This window comes from Amaranthus tricolor, chromosome 3, assembly GCF_026212465.1.
Source record: "Amaranthus tricolor cultivar Red isolate AtriRed21 chromosome 3, ASM2621246v1, whole genome shotgun sequence".
NCBI classification, from domain to species: Eukaryota; Viridiplantae; Streptophyta; class Magnoliopsida; order Caryophyllales; family Amaranthaceae; genus Amaranthus; species Amaranthus tricolor.
The window spans coordinates 20,192,362-20,213,956 of NC_080049.1; the positions used below are offsets into that span (position 1 = coordinate 20,192,362).

At 31.6% G+C, this 21,595-nt stretch overlaps 1 protein-coding gene across 1 annotated transcript; it reads left to right on the forward strand.

The window, feature by feature from the left end:
* Window positions 1-13,651: 13,651 nt before the first annotated feature.
* LOC130808434 (uncharacterized mitochondrial protein AtMg00810-like) lies at window positions 13,652-15,247 on the forward strand. The gene is made up of 4 exons (XM_057673912.1): window positions 13,652-13,969; window positions 14,180-14,902; window positions 14,953-15,141; window positions 15,227-15,247. Exons 1-4 carry the CDS (start codon window positions 13,652-13,654, stop codon window positions 15,245-15,247), a joined length of 1,251 nt encoding a protein of 416 aa, XP_057529895.1.
* Window positions 15,248-21,595: the final 6,348 nt, after the last annotated feature.

Sequence of the window (21,595 nt, forward strand, 5' to 3'; positions counted from 1 at the left end):
AGTTACGAGAATCTTTAGATATTTGCATGGGACTAAAGACTTCGGTCTATGGTACCCTGGTTGTGGAGATTTTGGTTTGATTTGTTTTTCAGATGCTGATTATGCTGGTTATAAGGTGGATAGAAAGAGTACTTCAGGATCATGTCAATTCTTGGGAAATTTATTGATTTCATGGTATTCTAAAAGGCAAAATTCAGTTGCTTTGTCTATAGCTGAAGCTGAATACATAGCTGCAGGTGCATGTTGTTATCAAATCTTATGCGTTGCACAACAGCTTCGAGATCTTGGAATTGATCTCAAAGGCATTCCAATTAAATGTGATAATACAAGTGCAATTTGTATCACTAAAAATCCTACAACATTCACGTACTAAACACATTGAGGTTCGTCACTATTTCATACGTGATCATGTTGAAAAAGGTCATACAACTCTATCTATTATTTCTACAGAAAATCAATTAGCTGATATATTTACAAAACCTTTAAGTGCTGATCATTTTGCATATATTCGTATGGAACTTGGCATATTGAATGATGTTGCATGAACTAAGGTGGAGTAAGGGTTCAATAGCAAAGGTAAAATGTTATTAAATACTAAGTATGTATTTAGGGGGAGTATTTTATTTCATTTTATTTACATGATTTAATTATAGTTGCATATATGTGTGTTTTACATGTTTTTGAGAATTGAAAATTAAATTTCAATTTCTTAAAATTATTTGTTATAAATAAACATACAAAAATGAGATTTATATTTAAATACCTTTAATCAATAAAGGATATTTAATTTTAAACTAATTTGTTTGCTTGAAATTTTTTTACGTCAACTATACATTCAATTTACATTGATCTTTCCAAATGAATTCATAACCCCTCACATACATTCCCTCACCTCTTACATCTTTGGAAGTGCCAAAATCATGGTTTGAAAACCATATGGCTTTTGGGAAATGGATCGATGTCTTTAAACATCGTTTTATCTCTTTTGTTGACATCCTAGACTACAACTTCTTTTTATTTGAAGATTTCGAAATAACTTCTGCTTTTATTGAATCTTCTCCAGGTAAATTGTTAGACCCTAGATCTGTGTCTTACCCCACTTTGGTAAAGATGTTCTACTGTAATCTCTCTTTCATAAGCCTAGATGGTTTTCCTGCTTTGAGAAGTTACGTAAAGGGTCAAGAAATTGTTGTCACAAAAACCCTATTCAACGAGTTGTTTAATAAGTTTTCAAATGTTGTTGATAATTCTATCCCAAATTCTATCGCTTTTCAAAATGCAAAAGATATGTTTGGTTTATCCTCACATCTTGATTTTTCTCATACTAGCCAGTTAACCCATAATGGATTAACTTTTTCAGGAAAACTCGTTCACAATTTGATTGCAAAAATTGTATTTTTCAAAGGAACATCGTGTGAATTGGTCTCTGATTCTCACTTGATTTTAATGTGGAAAATTATTGCCCGTAATATATTGATTATGCCTCTTTGATCATTTCAACTAAGAGGTTTTGCAGCTCTAGTTTTCGAAATTCGGCCCTCCCATATGCAAATCTTATTTCCCTCATTTTTGATCATTTTAAACCCATTACTGATTTAGAGGAGGTTGACTATTCTGGCCCTCAATCTTTTTCTAACAATGTTTTGTCCTCCTTGGGGATCTTTAAAGTTGGAGGTAAATATGAGTTATACTCAAATTTATCTGTGATAGAGAAAGAGGAGTTACAGAAATTGCATGGCAAAAAGATAGGTCAATTGGAACCTCATTCTAAAAAAAATCAAACTACCCATTCTCGCCTCGAGTCCCTTGATTCTGCAGTTTGTGAAATCAAAGTGTCTTTGCTTGAACTGCATGATAAATTGTCCACATTAACTTTTATGCCACACACTTTTATGAAACACATGAAGGGCATAGTAGTTGAGGAAGTGACTGTAGAAGAGTAACCGGTTGAAAAAGAGAAGGAGGTGTCAAAAGAGGAGGAGGCTATTCAAGAGGGCAAAAAGGTTAAGGAAGAAGAAAAGTAAGAAGAAGAGAAGGAGGAGAAGGAACAAGAAATTGATGCCACCCCCATCCAAACAATTTCACTATCACCTGTTGAAGTTACACCAATCACCAATTCACCTGGCAAACTCAAGACTTCCAAGAAGAGGAAGACCCTGTCCAGGAAGTGATTTTATTTTTTGTTGGTTGATAAACAATTTTTTTTGTGACGGCAAACAATATTTTTTTGTTAAATAATCCCAACATTTTCATCCCTATTTACTTTTTGATGAAAGTCAAAAAGGAGGAGAAATTCTGTAAATTATGTTTATGCTTTCCTTTGCTTGCTTTGTTGCTTTTGTTTATGCTTTTTGTTTATGCTTATTTGTTGTTTGCTTGCTTGCAGTTGTTTTATGCTGCATGCTTGGTTGTTGTTCATTTGATGATTTCTTTATTATCTGTTTTGATTGTTTCATGTTCATCTAATAAACTTCATTTTAATTGTTGCTTGATTGATGTTTATAATGTTTCATGTTGTTTAATTCTTGTTCATGTCATTTAATAATCATGATACACTTTGATTTTGATATGATGATATGATGCTACAATTCAATATTTATTATTATATTTGCATGTATTGTGATTAGTTATTTGTTTACATGTGATAATAGTTTGTCTTATTAATGATTTCAATATCCATGCATGAAAATTTATTGGTTTATACTATTCTGATTTGAAACTGTTTTCAAAATCTTGAAAACTTTCTCTACTTAATTACTTAATCACGCAACTATTATCTTAATTACATAATTAGAATTTTAATTATTTCTTAATTATATAATTAGTCTTTTAATTAATTATTTATTTCGAAATTATATTATTATTTCAAATATTATTATGTATTCATTTTTTGAAAAAAGCCTCTGAAAAACTTACTAAAGTGGCAAAATCATTGGGAGGTTCTAGCTCCAAAAGAAAGGGCACATCAATTCTGTCGATATCTACAATACCATCAGTTAGTAATTATGAACCAAATTATCCAGAAGCGTACAACCAAGAATTACACGATTATACTTTGATACCCCAGATTTAGCTTGAAAAAATGATTGTTACATTACTCATATAAACAAGATGCATCTTCTTTCCATGGCAGCCCATTCGCTAAGAACTCCACAGTTAAGTGTGCTTGGTGAGGAGCAATCTTAAGATGGGTGACCTCCTGGGAAGTTTTCTCAAGTGCGCACGAGTGAGGCTAAAGTGCGCTGGAAAGACTTGTGTTTGTCCGTGGGGCCACTCTACAGTCAACTGGAGTAGTCACTAGCAGTCCGAGGGGTCGGGATATTAATTACATATGCAGAAAAAGTGGAAAGAGAAATGCAAATTGAAGAAGAAGAAGAAGAAGAAGAAGAAGAGGAACCAACGACTCCTATTGGGATAATTAGATCTCGACAATCATCAACGAGATCACTAGATGTACAACAACAACAACAACAACAAAAACATGGTGAACGAGTCAATTTTCAAAGTATTGGTTAGTTTTATAATTTTATTCTTCAAATTGATTAAATTTTAAATTATTATTTGTTCATATATTGTGGTATTTGAGTATGTCTTTATGTTTAAATTTAGATGAAGAGCAACTAGTAAGATAACCTTTTCGGGCAATGCCACCTCCTAGTAGTAGAGCTGTTTCACATGTGTGGTCTTATTTTACAAAACTACCAACCGAATATTCGGATATTTTCTTCTGAACTTGTCAAATTTGTGAAAGTCATGGGGTAAAACCATAAGTTTCATACAATTTCAGCAAAGGTAAATACTTTTTATGTTTTTATAAATGATATTTATATTTTGTAAATCAAGAATGTATTAGATTCATTTATTGTGCTTTGTGTATACATATTAGGTGGTGGTACGAGATATTTCAACAAACATTTGGCAAAGAAGCATGGAATCACAAAAGAAACTCATGTAGTGAGCGGCAACATGACCACAAGTGAAAGCCGACAGTGGACAATGGACATCCCCTACGAAGGTATGCCTTTTAAATATAATTGTAATGAAATGATTGATGAATTTTCTAAATATGTAATTTGGGATGAGTTGCCATTTAACCATGGTGAAAGCAAGACATGCGAATATAACACCAAAAAAAAACTTTGCAACCACAATATAGAGTGATCCCTAGGAACACTCTTAAATGACGCACAATAAAATTACATGAATCAAAGCGCTATTAATGAGTGTACGGATAACCGTATAAGTGATGAAAATATTAGAAGCTTATGACCACGCAACTAAGATTTTTTCATATGTTTACGAAGCAAACGTCCACTTAGTAATAAGTGAATGCATTACTATTTTTTATCATCTTCTTAAACATTCGCATGATGATACTAATGAATTTTTAAAGCCGATTCTTGCAGATATGATGAAGAAGTGGAAAACGTATTTTACGTATTTTCCTTATATTTATAGAATTGCGACAATTTTAGACCCATGTTTTAAGACGAAAAACCTTACTAAATTAATAGGATTTTACTACCATTATTAGATCTTCCGCATGATGATGTACATAATTATGTTCGAAATTGTAAAAATGTTTAAGTAGATCTTTATGATCACTATTCTAGTGTATATAACAAAGTCGTGATACGTCTAGGCGTGCTAGCTTCTCGGCACGTCCCACTTATTATAATCCCATAATAGCTAACATAATAAGCCAAGATGATAGTTTTGTAGGACCATCTTTTTCCTCACCCTCCGCTTTTTATTTAGAACTAGATAATTATCTTAAACATTACTTTGAAATTGAAAAAGGTAGTTATAATATTTTACAAGGGTGGAAAGAAAAATCAATAAAATTTCCCATATTATCGAGAATTGCAGAGGATGTCCTTGCAGTTCCTGCTTCTACTATTGCGTCTACTATTGCATAGGAGTCTACTTTTAATGCAGGTAGAAGAGTTCTAGATGAAAAGAGATCTCATCTTGCTCCACATACTATTCGAATATGTGTTTGCAATAAAGATTGGGATCAAGCGGAGTTCTACACAAGGACTCAAGAACGATGATGATAAAGACAACGATGATCCATGGATGATGATGGATAGATCTGCATCATCGTCAGGAGGAGAGACATCGGAAGCATCTAACCAACAAGATGATGATGATGAAGACGAATAGGATCATGAATATCGAACAACGATGAATATACATTCAACAACTACAAATAAAAGGTTTGACGAAGAACTACGTGGGCTTTGATTCCTTCAGGATACGTAGGCAGCTTAGTATTCCTTCGAAATACTAGGTTCAAGTCCATTTTCTCCATCTATTTTTATTAATCATCTTTATCATTTCTCATTAATTTATTTTTTTCCTTCTTTTTAGTAAATATTTTAGTAACGATGACAAGCAATGAATTTCGCTAATAATCAAGTAATCAACAAAGGTACGTCTGCATTATTATACTATTTTTATATTATATTTAATGCAAAAATAAGAATGGAACTGATGGTCTGACCCGCCCTACCTGAGAGTTAGAACCGCCGGAACCGCCTCATGAACCGCCAAAGAACCGTTTGGAACCGTCCAGAACAACCGAAACCGGATGAAACCGGAATGGAACCGGCCCAACCTGGACCGTGGCCATCACTATCTATGACAAACAATATTTTAATATACATCATGAATACATTTTTCGTTAATAATAATGGAAACAAATATTTGTTGAATATATCTTTGTTTTATAAGTATGATTTTTCGCCCAAAAAACTGATAAATTTAGACTTATGTAGAGCCAATAGATCATTTTAGTACAATGAGACTGTTAATATATAAAAATGTTCAAGTAAAAATACTTGAATTAAGACTTACTCAAGATCCATTTAGGACCGTACACCCATCAGATTTGGCAGATCATGGTCCGAGGCTACAAACTTTAGACAGGTTCGGATTCAAGTATTGGTCCACCAGATATTAATAGTCTAAGTTCACGTTTTATTAAACCCGACCTAAATTTTACCCATGACAGATCCACTTAGTATAAGTATTAGAATATTCTTTTCCAACTATTGAGACGGTATAAATAACCCGATTCTTATTTGTCGCCACCCTTTTCATTTTATCGCCACCCCCCTCTCCTAATGCAATTACGAATTTGCCCCTAAACTTAAAAATTTTACAAATATGCCATTGGAGTAAATAACTTTTCAATTTCATTTTTTTTTAATTTTTATTATTATTTTTTTTTATATTATTATTTATATTATTATTATTATTATTATTATTATTATTATTATTATTATTATTATTATTATTATTATTATTAAACCACAATAATAATAATAATAATAATAATAATAATAATAATAATAATAATAATAATAATAATAATAATAATTATTATTATAATAAGAATAATAATAAAAATTTTATAAAAAACAAAAATAAATTTTTTTTTAAAAAAAAAAAAACAGTTGCACAAAACGTGCGACTCGAGTCGCACGTTCTGTGAGACTGGTTTTTTTTTTTTTTTTTTTTTTTAAAAAAAAAAAATTTAATTTCGACTTATAAAATTTCTTTTGTTTGATTCATTTTTTAAGTTATTATTATTATTATTATTATTATTATTATTATTATTATTATTATTATTATTATTATTATTATTATTATTATTAAATTATTATTTTTGTTTTAATTATTATATTTAATTTATATTTTTAAATGTTATTATTATTATTTTTGTTATTATTATTATTATTATTATTATTATTATTATTATTATTATTATTATTTTTATTTTTATTATTATTATTGTGGTTGTTATTATTATTATTATTATTAAATTATTATTATTATTTTTATTATAATTTTTATTATTATTGTTATTATAAATATTATTATTATTATTATTATTATTAAACCACAATAATAATAATAATAATAATAATAATAATAATAATAATAATAATCATAATAATAATAATAACATTTAAAAATATAAATTAAATATAATAATTAAAACAAAAATAATAATTTAATAATAATAATAATAATAATAACAACCACAATAATAATAATAATAATAATAATAATAATAATAATAATAATAACTTAAAAAATTAATTAATTAAACTAAAGAAATTTCATAAGTCGAAATTCAAAAAAAAAAAAAAAAAAAAAACAGTCGCACAGAACGTGCGACTCGACCTAGGTCCAGTCGCATGTTTTGTGCGACTCGACCTAGGTCCAGTCGCACGTTTTGTGCGACTGTTTTTTTTTTTTTTTTTAATTTTATTTTTGTTTTTTAAAAAATTTTTATTATTATTGTTATTATAATAATTATTATTTTTGTTATTATTATTATTATTATTATTATTATTATTATTATTATTATTATTGTGGTTTAATAATAATAATAATAATAATAATAACAAAAATAATAATAATTATAATAACAATAATAATATAAATAAAAATAATAAAAGAAAAATTTTAAAAAATAAAAATGAAATATGATTAACTCCAATGGCATATTTGTAAATTTGTAAAATTCAAGGGCAAATTCGTAATTTTATTAGGAGGGGTGGCGAAAAAATGAAAATGGTGGCGACAAATAATAATGCCCATAAATAATGACAAAAATTTTGTTGGTAGTTGCATTATTTGAGTAAAAACACTCAAAGTACAAGTAGTTTGTATATTGTCCTCGTCAATTTACCATTTGATGTAGTTGGAATAGCATGAAATAATGAAAGTGTGAAACATTTTTGCAGTTTGCACAGTAGAGAAAGGCAATTTTGTCGACTTAAATAGACCGAAAGAAACTCTTACACAACTATTCTTAATTTACTAGTGTAGAACCCCATGTAATTAATGCACGGTTTTTTTTTAACATCAACACATATAAACATATGATATTAAAAAAAGTTATAGATATTATGTAGTAAAACACTTAATTTCAACAGTTATATGTATAAATCAACTTTGTAATTTTAGAAATTATCAACAATACATTATCCAATATATTATATTTTTTAATTTACTCAATTTAACTATAAATTAATACTAGTCAAAGATACTTTAATGATAGATATATTGGTCAAGATCAATTGACATGCTATTTTTTCTTTAGCCAATAAGTGAATTTCATTTGACAAGTTCTCTTAAATTTTGACACTTGAAATTTTACAAGTTTTTTTAGTATAATGTATAATAAGCCAGCTGTTTAGTACTCCCTCCATTCTTTTATGTTTGTCCACCTTACTATAACGGGTAGTTTCAAAAGTTTGTCCACTTTAGAATACTTTCTAATTTTGAAAATCTTTTTTCCCTAATATACCCTCATAACCCTTCCCATTTTTCTCATTACACCCGGTATATTCACTCCCTCTTCCTTATTTCTCTCATATGAACCGGCCCCTTCATTATTACCCCCTCAATGTCGTGTCCCTGTGACCTCTCTTTTCCTCACTCCTTCTCTTCAAACTCGCCATTTTCATGGCCTCTTTAAACCATTGTCCCCTGTCCATCCCTTAACTTTAATTCATTTTTATGAACTAATACAAAGATCGGCTTTTTCTCTACATTTTGAGGTAAGTTTCATAATTTTTGGCCCTAATCTCCAAAATTAGCCCCCTATTCTTCAACCGCCATTGGTTTCTTCAAAGCTTTGTTTTTATTTGATCTTTCTTCCTTGTGTTTTCGGCTTTTTCTCTTTAAAATATTTTCGTAATTTTAGATAAAAAATTGCCGACAATAAAAAATAACAACAAAATACTTTCTCCATTCAAAATACATACAACATTTGACTTCTCGTACAATCCAATACACTAATTCAATTCTTAACATCATTAATATATTGTGTAACTAAGAATTAATAAATATTTGGCATTAATAATCTATACATTGAGAAGACTCAAACAATATCTCACTTGGCTATATTTTAACTTATAGATTAAAAAATTAATTATAAATTATGGGTCGTGAATAAATATTGCCATATTTTTAATACTGTAGACAATTTGGAACGGAGGAAGCTTCCTCTGTCCTACTCAATTTGCATTATTTGTCATTTTGGTCCGTCCCACTTAATTTTTATCATTTATATATTTAGAGCATGACACACCACTTTCTTTTAATTTAATTCATATATTTTAATTTTTTTTAATTTCATCTATATATTATTTATTTTCTTTTACATTTATTATTAGTATCCACTTTTTTATAAAATAGTCTCACTTTCTCTTTAATTCTAACATAAAAAAAATGAGAATGGACTAGTTTATAACAGGTAACATGAGTGGCACATACCATGGGTGTCGACATCTGAGTGCTGAAATGGCGATGGTGTTTGGTACCACTGGCGGCATCAGTCAGAAGATAAGTACAGAGCTCAGGAGGTGGGCTCCAAAAAAGAAGGGCTGGTGGACTGCCATTATTGGTGAATAAAAGCTTAGGGTTCCAATCCCAGTCTAAAATGGAACACGTAAGTTTAGGTTGCGTTGATGGTCCATTTCTTCTGCAACTTTCTACTCAAAGGGGTTTCGACGTGTGTAAAAATGCCATTATTTTTGTATTCATACACGTGACTTTGGTAAATGTCCGTAATCTTGACTCTATTTACAATTTCAGTCCGTCTTGTATGAGACCGTCTCACAGTGAGCCGACATCAAAATAATAGAAGTCCATCAGCTAAAAGTTTATATCATTGAGCTATATAACCCTAATTTGAGGCTTGTCTTACGATAAGACCGTCTCATAAAAGAATTTGTGTTACAATTTTGTACGACTTATAAAGCTTATTCTATTACTCTTTTTGAAAATTACCTTACTTAAAATCTGTACTATCTATCATACTTATTACTTCTTTTAGAAGGTCTTAGCAATTAACGCTTATTTGTAAGGTTAACAAATCACCATTATGTACTTAAATTTGATAAGGTGAGAGTTTTATTATTTTAATTTACCTTTTTTCATTTTATATATTTTATTATTATTATTTTTGGCTTTTTGTTGTGATTTAAAAATCACGATGATTGATTAGAAATTTTTTTCTTTTTTTAGTTACAAACAAACATCTTTTAATACAGTTTAATGCGTTTATTGCGTTGCTTATATCTAGAATTATACTCAACTAAAAGTTATAAAAATTGATATTGAGAAAGTATTCGACGAGAAGAATGAAACAAGATCTAATATGACTATGTTTTTTTCTCGTTTAATAGCCACAATATGTAAAATACTATCGAACGATGAATACCGTAAAAAATGGTTTGGATGTAACTAAAAAAAAGGAGGAAGTGCTATATACTTCTACTAAAGTAATACTCTCTTCATTCTTTAATTTAGTTCTCACAATGAATGTTCCGAAAAATTAAGAAAAAATAGAATTTTTTAGATAGTAAATGTATATTTTTATTGAATAATAAATTTGATTGAGAAAAAGTGGAAGCCATAAACATTAAATTAATACTCAATCATTTCAATCCATAAGTCCTATATATTTTCAAAAAGGATTAAGTCATCCAATTAGCCTAGCTTATTTCTATTTATAATATGTCTTTATTACCATATTACTCTTACTCACATTTAAATATAACACATCTCCTCATTAACCTCAACTCTACTCTTGTACGCAATCCAATGTTTCTTTTTCTTTTTAAAGATAGAGTTTAGCAACTCATAAACTTGGATATGTTTGCATCCTTTTGTCTTCTCATAAGTCCTTAAGGTTACTAGTCTTGTGAAAAATTATTAATTAACTTATATACTTAGCGAACAATATTGTTATAGCGTTTTCCTTCTTAATTTTCTCTTCATTATGCTACACTCTTCACTCTACTAACCACCACTCTATAATACATACTCCACTCCCTTATCCTAATGTTGATGAACACTATTTAACGTGAACTAAGTTGTGTTTAATGAACCAAAACAAAAAACCATTTCTCGTTCAAAATTATGTTGAAAAGATACTTTTGTTTCATAATTTTTATTATAGGAGTACTTTCTTAGAGTATTTATGTTTCGGATGTTAATACTACAATATTCTAATTTGGTGATTGACTTTACATCGAGTTGCATGGCGAAATCTATATCTTAACAAAACTACTAGAATAAAAATATTTTGTATAATTTCTAAATCATCATATCTTGGTAATTATTTTGATGATTATATTGTAAATATTTAGTTTCCTAAAACTCTAAATTGATATTGTATTTATTCTCCATTCATGAATTGAAATGGCAAACCAAAATCATTTGTATTATGGTATCATGAGCTTAGGTTTTTGATCCCTCAAAACCTATCTTTCCTTCCTCCTCGTCTTGCCACTGGCAGCACCACTATCAAGGGTTGTCGGCACCTTCTTTTTTCTCCTCTTCCTTGTTTTTCTTCTTGTCTTTCTCATGGCTTCTACCTCGAAAATACATCCCGCTACTCTTGTTATTAATTCCAAGCCTCTAAATTTGAAAAAATCGGATAATTTTGAATCCCGTGTTACTCCTCCTCATCGTGGTGGCTACCGCAACCCCCGTCGTGGTGGTCGGACCAGCCACAACAACCACCACGGCTCTACCAGCAACTCTACTGCGTCACGTTACAAAGGGCATTAGCATCAATTCGGCGATAAGCCCAGCCGACATTATCCCTCCTCTGGCCCATATTCTTTTAATCCTTAGCATTCCAATCCATGGTCCTACCGGGCTTCTCCTAATTGGGCCTAGCCAACCCCATGTCCTTTTCCAACTACAAATTGGACTCCAAAGCAATCTTCTTAAGGTTCTTCTTCGGCTGCTGGGCTTCTTGGTCTAAGACCAGCTCAAAATTTTTGCACCAGTACTGATTCATCTACGAGTTGTTGTCCTACGAATATTGATCAAGCCATTCACACTCTCTCATTATCTTCTCCGGATGAGTATTTTTATATGGATACTGGTGCGACATCTCATATGACACATTCTCAATGTACTCTCTTGGTCTATTCTCCTTTAAAGCATCTTTCTAATAATGCTACTATTGTCGGTAATGGTCATATGATTTCGGTTCACGGTCACGGACGTGTTTCTCTCCCTTCCTCCAATAAACCTTTAACTCTCCAAAATTTCCTCCATGCTCCTAAACTTATTAAAAATCTCATTTTCATTCGTAAATTCACTAATGACAATATGGTTTCCGTTAAATTCGATCCTTTTGGTTTTCTGTGAAGGAATTGGACACAGGGAACATAATTATGCGATCTAATAGCACTGGTGATCTCTATCCATTCCTTTCGACCCATGGAGCTACCTCTTTCTCTTCTCAGTCATCCGTTTTTTCAGCTTTCTATACTCGTATTTTGCATTCTCGTTTGGGGCACCTGTGAAAATCTATTTTAGATACTTTCTCATCCTCTAGTTTAATCAAATGTAATAAAAATCCTAATTTTTTTGTCATTCTTTTCCATTAGGAAAACATGTTAGACTTCCCTTTATTACTTCTTTGTCTGTTAGTTCTCGTCCTTTTGAAATAATACATAATGATTTATGAATTTCTCCTGTTTCAAGTCCATCTGGGTACAAATACTATGTTCTTTTTCTTGATAATTATACTAATTTTTTATAGACGTTTCTGTTGTTTCGCAAATCTCAAGTTTATGACATTTTTGCCAATTTCAATACTTATGTCAATACCCAATTTGAGCTACAAATCAAATCTTCCCAATGTGATCATGGGGGTGAATATGATCGTATATGTTTTCACAAATTTTGTGTTATTCGGGGTATTAGTATTCATTTTCATGTCCTCACACTTCATCTCAAAATGGTAAGTCCGAAAGAAAGATTCGTTCCATCAATAACATTATTCGTACTCTCTTGAGTCATGCTTCCCTTCCTCCGTATTCTTGGCCTCACGCTTTAAATACCGCAACTTATCTTCTAAATGTTCTCCCATCTAAATTACTTGGTCATCTCACTCCTACTCAAATTCTTTATCACAAAACTTCTTCTTATGACCATCTTCGGGTTTTTTGAGTGCTTATGTTTTCCTTTACTTTCTTCCCCCAAAATTCACAAACTCCACCCTCGTTCCTCTCCATGTGTCTTTCTAGGATATCCCTCATCACATAGTGGTTACAAGTGCTATAATATCCCATCTCGTAAGATTATTGTTTCTCATCATGTGATTTTTGATGAAACAGTGTTTCCCTTTTCCCAAGCCTCCATACATAATCCTCATGAGTATGATTTTTTGGATAATAATCTCCCTTTGATATTATTACAGCCTAATGAACCCAATTTTTCTGGCCCAATTCCTCACATCCCAAGGCCCAATCTTGCTCCCAACCCGCCAGTCATTCTCTCCCCCATACCAAACTTGTCTACTTCCCCTACTAGGCCAAGTCCAGATTAGCTTTCCCAACCCAATCCAGCACCTCTTTCCCTTGAGCTTGCCTCACGCGGCCCGATGTCCATCCTAACAACATCTCCACCTTCCTCCAATCCAATCCATTCTTCTTCATCACCTATTCGACCTTCCTCACAACCCGGCATGACTACGAGTAGTAAGCATGGTATCTTCAAACCCAATCCTAATAAATATTCTTCCCACGCCCTTTCCCTTTCTTTTTCTCCCATACCTAAAAATCCCATACATGCACTCCGTGACCCAAACTGAAAACAGGCTATGAAAGATGAATTTGATGCTTTAATTGAGAATCACACTTGGGATCTTATACCTCGGCCTCCTAATGCCAATGTTATTTGGTCTTTGTGGATTTTCCAGTTGAAAACAAAATCTGATGGATCTTTTGAGTGCTATAAGGCACGTCTTGTTGGTGATGGTAAGTCTCAAAGAGAGGGCACTGACTATGATATGACTTTTAGTCCTGTGGTAAAACCTGCTTCTATTCGCGTTGTTTTGAGTATTGCTCGTTCTCGATCTTGGTCTATTCATCAGTTGGATGTTAAAAATGCTTTTCCTCAGCGACATTTGAATGAAACAGTTTACATGCATTAACCTCTGAGCTTCTGTGATTCTAATTATCTCGATCATGTTTGTCTTCTCCGGAAGTCTCTTTATGGGCTAAAGGAGGCCCCTCGAGCTTGGTATCAGCGCTTTGCTGATTTTATGACTACTATTGGTTTTCATAATAGCATCTCTTATCATTCTTTGTTTGTTTATAGCCATGGGTTTGACATTGCTTATCTTTAGTTATATGTGGACGATATTATTCTCACTTCTTCTTACGATTGTCTTCATCAGTCCATTATGTCTAAATTGAGTTCCGAATTTGCTATGAAAGACTTGGGTCCTCTTAGTTATTTCTTGGGCATCGCTGTTACTCGTACTTTTGCAGGTCTATTTCTTTCTCAACACAAATATGCTGCTGAAATATTGGAGAAAGTTGGCATGTCTCAACGCAAAACTGCTCCGACCCCTGTTACTTTCTTCAGCAAACTTTGTGCTAATGTTGGCACTCCTTATGATATGCCTACTTTGTATCGTAGCTTGGCTGGAGCTTTACAGTATCTTACTTTTAATCGTCCTAATATTTCAGATGTTGTTCAACAAGTATGTTTATTTATAAATGATCCTCGAGTTGAACCTATGGCTGCTATTCATCATATTCTTCGATATATCCTAGGTACTCTTGATCATGACTTGCAGTTTTATAAATCCCTCGTTTCTTCTCTGATCTCTTGTACTGATGCTGATTGGGGTGGATGTCCTGATATTCGTCGCTCTACTTCCGATTACTGTGTTTTTCTAGGTGATAATCTAATCTCTTGGTCCGCTAAGCGACAGCCCACAGTTTCTAAGTCCAGTGCTGAGGCTGAATATCGTGGTGTTGCAAACGTTATTTTGAAACTTGTTGGATTGACAACTTGTTACTTGAGCTCCGCTGTTCTATTACTACGGCCACTCTGGTTTATTGTGATAATGTTAGTGTTGTTTATCTATCGGGCAACCCTGTTCATCATCAGCGCACTAAACATGTTGAGATGGACATTCATTTTGTTCAAGAAAAAGTCAAACGTGGTGATGTTCGAGTGCTTCATGTTCCATCTCCATATCAGATTGCCAATATTTTTACAAAGGGTCTCCCTCAAGTCCTCTGTGATGATTTTCGCTCCTGTCTCAGCGTTCGCAAACCTCCCGATTCGACTGCGGAGGTGTGCTAGAATAAGAATATTTTGTATAATTTGTAAATCATCATACCTTAGTAGTTATCTTGGTGATTATATTGTAAATATTTAGTTTCCTAAAACACTAAATTGATATTGTATTTATTCTCTATTCATGAAATTAAATGGCAACAAAAAATCATTTCAATTAAAAAGCATTAAATTATTAAACTAGGATAACGTAATCAATTGTGTTACATTTTCATACCATTGAGAATTTAACTAGTTAAACATAATTATTTGACCAACTTGCTAATGAACTATTGGACAAAAACATTTATAAACATGGCTTATATTGAAGTATTTCATTAGTAGGTCGTCTTCTACTTAATTTTTTTAAAGGTCTTCTTCTGCTAATTATTGCCCCCATCCCATATATTTAACATTATTTTTCCCTTTTAGGTTGATCCCTTTTAGGTTGTCTCTATTATTTTGAATAATTTAATTTTTGTAAATGAACTCAACACTTTCTTTTAATAATCTCATATATATATATATATATATATATATATATATATATATATATATATATATATATATATATATATATATATATATATATATATATATATATATATATATATATATATATACATATATATATATATATATATATATATATATATATATACATATATATATATATATATATACATATATATATACATATATATATACATATATACATATATACATATATATATACATATATACATATATACATATATATATATATATATATATATATATATATATATATATATATATATATGTATATATATATATATATATATATATATATATATATATATATATATATATATATATATGTATATATATATATATATATATATATATGTATATATATATATGTATATATATATGTATATATATATATATATACATATATATATATATATATATATATATATATATATATATATATATATATATATGTATATATATGTATATATATATACATATATATATATATATATATATATATATATATATATATGTATATATATATATATATATGTATATATATATATATACATATATATATATATATATATATATATATATATATATATATATATATATATATATCTATATATATATATATATATATATATATATATATATATATATATATATATATATATATATATAATACTTAATTAAATCAAATTGGTAAAATAAATAATATTATGTACGCATTCAACAACACTTTGAATTTTGTATTGCGAGACGGGGTTTGAGGTTTTTGTATTGAGTCTAACACGTGCACAATGTTCGTTAAAGGATAAATGACCAAAAGTATCCAATGCAAACTACAAACGTTAAGTTAAAATCAACAAATTAGAGATTATGTGAATTTAAAAATCAAAAGATAAGTTCAATTTCAAAAATAAAACTTACTCTTTCACATATGGAGCCAGAATGAACGTGTGTTTAGATGCAAGGAAATTAGTCAAAGAAGTCTCAATGTATTCTCTGATGTCATCTGGATCATTTACACATTTACTACCCGAAATCGATTCAGGACAAAACCATCCAAACTTTATTGGAGGTTCGCAAGAATTTAGCTCCTCGTAAGCCGCACTAAACTCACGAATAAGAAAATTTTGTTAGTAATTCGGTTATTAAAACAATTAAACAACAATGCCTAACTTGTAAGATAATGAACATTACCTCACGTAGACATGGATAAGAGCTACATTCAACATCTCTCCTCTCAAAAATTGCCCAATGTCACTAGGAACAATAATTACAAATGAGCTCTCTAAAAAGCAGAATTGCTCCTTCTGCAGGTTTAGAATGATTGGGTCCTCCTTACTTATGCGAGATGCACAAGTGTGCAGCCATTTGCAATCTTGAGAGAGATCTTTTAGCTCCGCATCAGTCAAAATTGGAGTGCTTGGTATCGACTTTGACCCAGTCGACACCTTTGCTGAGGAACCGATCTTTCTCCAAGATCCCTTTGGAGTCTTTTGCTATTTCAATTTATACAATTAAATTAGTGTAAGCATGCAATTAAAAAAATAAAAATAAAGAAGGTACAAATGATTGTTACCATGTTAGTGAATCGGACCCAAGCATATAGCCATGTGATGAAACTACCTAGGGCGTCTGATAGTTTCTCAAGGCTCCATTCTGGCACTGGAACCGGGAGTGAGAAATCTTCAAACCCCTTTAGAATAGTTTCCACGGTCACGCTGATGTGGCCACTTGTATCAGGCATCGAATGCACTGTTTGGCCCTCTTTGGTTGGCTGGGCCACACCATATGCAACCTTAGTTAAGTCGCCATCACTAGCAACTCCTAACTGAGACAGCAAAAGAGAACAAGGAGTCGCCTCCTGAAATTGTGTCGTTTGGTATAATAAACATCGTAATAAAATATTAAAACGCGTTGCAATTTAAATTAATAAGTTCTTATATATTTAAAAACTATGTACCTGTACCATTGGGGTGCAACGGGGGTAATGGGCTCGGGTGTTGGCTCGACCGAAGCATTAGGATCCCCATGTTGACTTTCCTGATCCTCGACAATCAGGTTTGCCAAGTCAACAGTGGGTGCTCCCATCTTCTGCAACACGACGGCCAGTTTCGCGAGAACGTCCTTCGTAATTTCTGCTCAGAGTGTTGCTACAACATCCCGTAGCATCGTTCGGGATTGAGTAGCAACACACTCTTTGCCGAATGTCTTCTGTAACCCCACGCGGACGCCTCTGTTTTCCGACTACCCGCACACTCTGGTCTTTCCCTAAGACCATATGCAATGCGTCAACATTGCCTCTTGGGGTGAACTCCCCCGTAGCTTCTTTTTCCTTCCAGCCCATATGTTCCAATAAAAAGTGACATATATAACAATTAGTATAAGTAAATCGAATCCAAAATATACAAAACAAATCAAGAATATACTTAATAATTTTAAAACTCACCACAGCATCAACAACCTTTTTCGTTCCCGAATCATTAATGGTAAATTCACCACTTGCATCTCGGGAATGAAGCTCGCAATACCAATCTCACACCCGATCTCCAACAGGAGTATTCACGGATGCGGAGGTTGTCGTAGATGAGGGCGTGGATGAAATTTGATTGGGGTATAAGCCCGCATCCACCCACTCTTTTCGGACCTCATCGTACGATTTTTGGCCCAAGCGATGGTAAAACATCCTTTTGCTTGCTGATTCAGAAGCTTTACCAAGATTTTCCTAATTAATCAATAGAAATCAAATGTCATATATTAGTTTAATGACTGAATTAAAAGAAGTAAATTCAAATCAAAAACTATAATATAATATGAAATACTTACAACTTCAATGGAAGTTGTTCTTTTGGCAACAAAAGCCTCCCATTCCCTCTTCGATATGTGACCCAATATTTCGTAGGGCATCTTTTGAAGGTGCGTGCTCTCCACCTTCATTTCCCGTTTTGACCTTTTTGGTCGTACGGGCACGCCTCTTTGTAATCCAGTCAGTTACTAGGTTGGATATGAAATCTCTGAATCTTTCAGCTGTTGCTGAAAGAAATTATATTTATTAGTGTCAATTATGTTAATTTTAAAATAAAACTAAATGACTAAAAATAGTAAAGTTTCTTACCACAGTATCATTCCATAGAGAGTTCTTCAAACCCTCTGAAACCTCGTTCCATGCATGCAATATGGAAATCTTGTGGATACATAGGCCCACTTGTTTTCCAAATTGCCTACGCCATTATTCGCAAGGTTAACCCAATGCATTGTATTCCGTAGCAATTGAGTGAAGCCTTTGAGTATTTGCTGCTGTCAGCTATACAACCGCAGCAATTGAGTGAAGCCTTTGAGTATTTGCTGCGGTCAGCTCATAAACCGCAGTAATTAATTGATTTTTTTTTTTCTAAATTCTTTTTGCTATTTAATGTTGCATCTAAGGAAAACCGCAGCAAATGACAAGTAGCAAATAAGGTTTTTTCCACTAGTGCTAGTACATCCGAGAATTCTTAATTAGCTAGTTGTAAATAGCCCCAGGACTATGGAACAAAAGTTTATCCCGGACCTAAATCGAGGTATTGACGAAGATTTGCAAATAGCGCCGAACAAAATGAGAATATGACATGACGAGATGGATAATAAAACAGGAAAGGGGTCACACACTTACTCTTAACGGTCAAAGTGAGCCCCTTCGCTCTGTATTAAAGAATGAAGAATGACTCCAATCTCCCCAAGTAGGATTCAAACCTACGACCAATCGGTTAACAGCCGACGGCTCTACCATTGAGCTACTGAGGAACAACGAGAAACTCGATCTGATACAGTTTAATTCCCATTTTTAACCCATGAGCAGTACGAGCTCGAAACTTCTTTTGTAACTCTCGTAACTTCTTCATAGTGGCTCCCTTCCATGACCCATTTCATAGGGAACCACAAAGTGGCTGTATTTCATTATATTCCATTCATATCCCAATTCCATTCATTTAATATCTCTTTGATGTCATCGATATAAGAGATGTCGTTTCTAGTCTATCTCTTTCTATTTCTATATTTATATATGGAAAGTTAAAGTTAAAAAATCATCATATAATAATCCATAAATACAAATGAAAAGGGAGGTTTGTGATGATCTGTCAATCTTTTTTACTAGGTAATCTAGTATCCTTAGGCATGAAGATAATCAATTCGGTCGTTGTGGTCAGACTCTATTATGGATTTTTGACCACATTCACCATAGGGCCCTCTTACCTTTTCCTTCTCCGATCTCAGGTTATGGAAGAAGGAGAGGAAGGAATTGAGAAGAAAGTATTAGTAGCAACTGGTTTTATTATGGGATAGCTCATGAGGTTCATATCGATCTATTATACGCCTCTGCATCTAGCATTCGGTAGACCTTATACAGCAATTGTCCTAGCTCTACCCTCTCTTTTGTTTCATTTCTTCTTGAACAATCACAAACACTTTTATGATTATGGATCTACTAGTAGAAATTCAAGGCGTAATCTCAACATTCGATGTGTATTCCTGAATAATCTAATTTTTCAATTATTCAACTATTTCATTTTACCAAGTTCAACGTTAGCTAGATTAGTCAACATTTATATGTTTCGATGCAACAACAAAATGTTATTTGTAACAAGTAATTTTGTTGGTTTGTTAATTGGTCACATTTTATTCATGAAATGGGTTGTATTGGTATTAGTCTGGATACAGCAAAAGCATTCTATTCGATCTAATAACTACCTTGTGTTAGAATTAAGAAATTCTATCTCTCGAATCTTTAGTATTCTCTTCTTTATTGCCTTATCTACTATTTAGGCAGAATGTCGTCACCTATTTTTACTAAAAACTGAAAGAAACCCCAAAAACGAAAGAAAATAAGGAAGAAACAAAACAGGAAGAAGAGGGATTCATCGAAGAAGATCCTTCTCCTTCCCTTTTTTCGGAAGAAAAGGAGGATTCAGACAAAATTAAAATCGATGAAATGGAAAGATCCGAGTGAATGGAAAGGACAAAACAAAGGATGAATTCCACTTGCACTTAAAAGAACCATGTTATAAAAATAGCCCAACTTTGTTACAAATACTTAAAGAAGAAAAGAAAAACTTCTTCTGGTTTGGAAATCCCTTCTTTTTCTTCTCTTCGACTATAAATGTTGGAATCGTCCAACGCCATATATAAAAAAGAATCGATTTGAAAATGCGGTAAGAAATGAAATCTCACAATATTTTTTTTATACATGTCAAAATGATTGAAAACAAAGAATTTCTCTTACATATCCACCCAGTTTATTAATTTTCTGGGAAAGGATACAAAGAAAGATTTCTTTGGATACAACAGAAAAATTCTTATATGATGATGAACTATCCAATAATTGGATTTCTACAAATGAACAAAAAAGAAAAAATTAAGCAATGCATTAAATAATAGAATTACGGTTCTAGACAAAGACATTTTATATAGATATACTCGATAAAAAAACAAGATTATGCTTAGTAAACAAAAATGATAAAACTAAAAGAGAATTTATGAAAAGAAATACATGATCCTTTATTAATGGGATCTTATCGTGTTTTAATAAAAAACGGTTTCGCCTTTTATAAATATAAATGAAATTACAGTCAATAAATTAATTGATAAATTTTTTATAAATAAAATTCATAATGTTTTGCTTAATGATTCTAATTATCAAGAATTTGAACTTAAAAAACCAAAAATGAGTCAATTTGATGGAGACTCAACAATCAATCAAAACAAAAATTTGTTATTTTCCGAACAAGAACAAATTAGTTCAGAAAATAAAGAAAGATTTTTCAATTTTTTAATTGATACAACCACAGCATATGCATTTACTCAACCAATTTCAAAAAGAATAAACGAAATTAAAAAAAAGTCCTCGTTGGTCACACAAATTAATTACTGATTCTGAACAATATGAAAGAGCACAGCAAAAAGACGT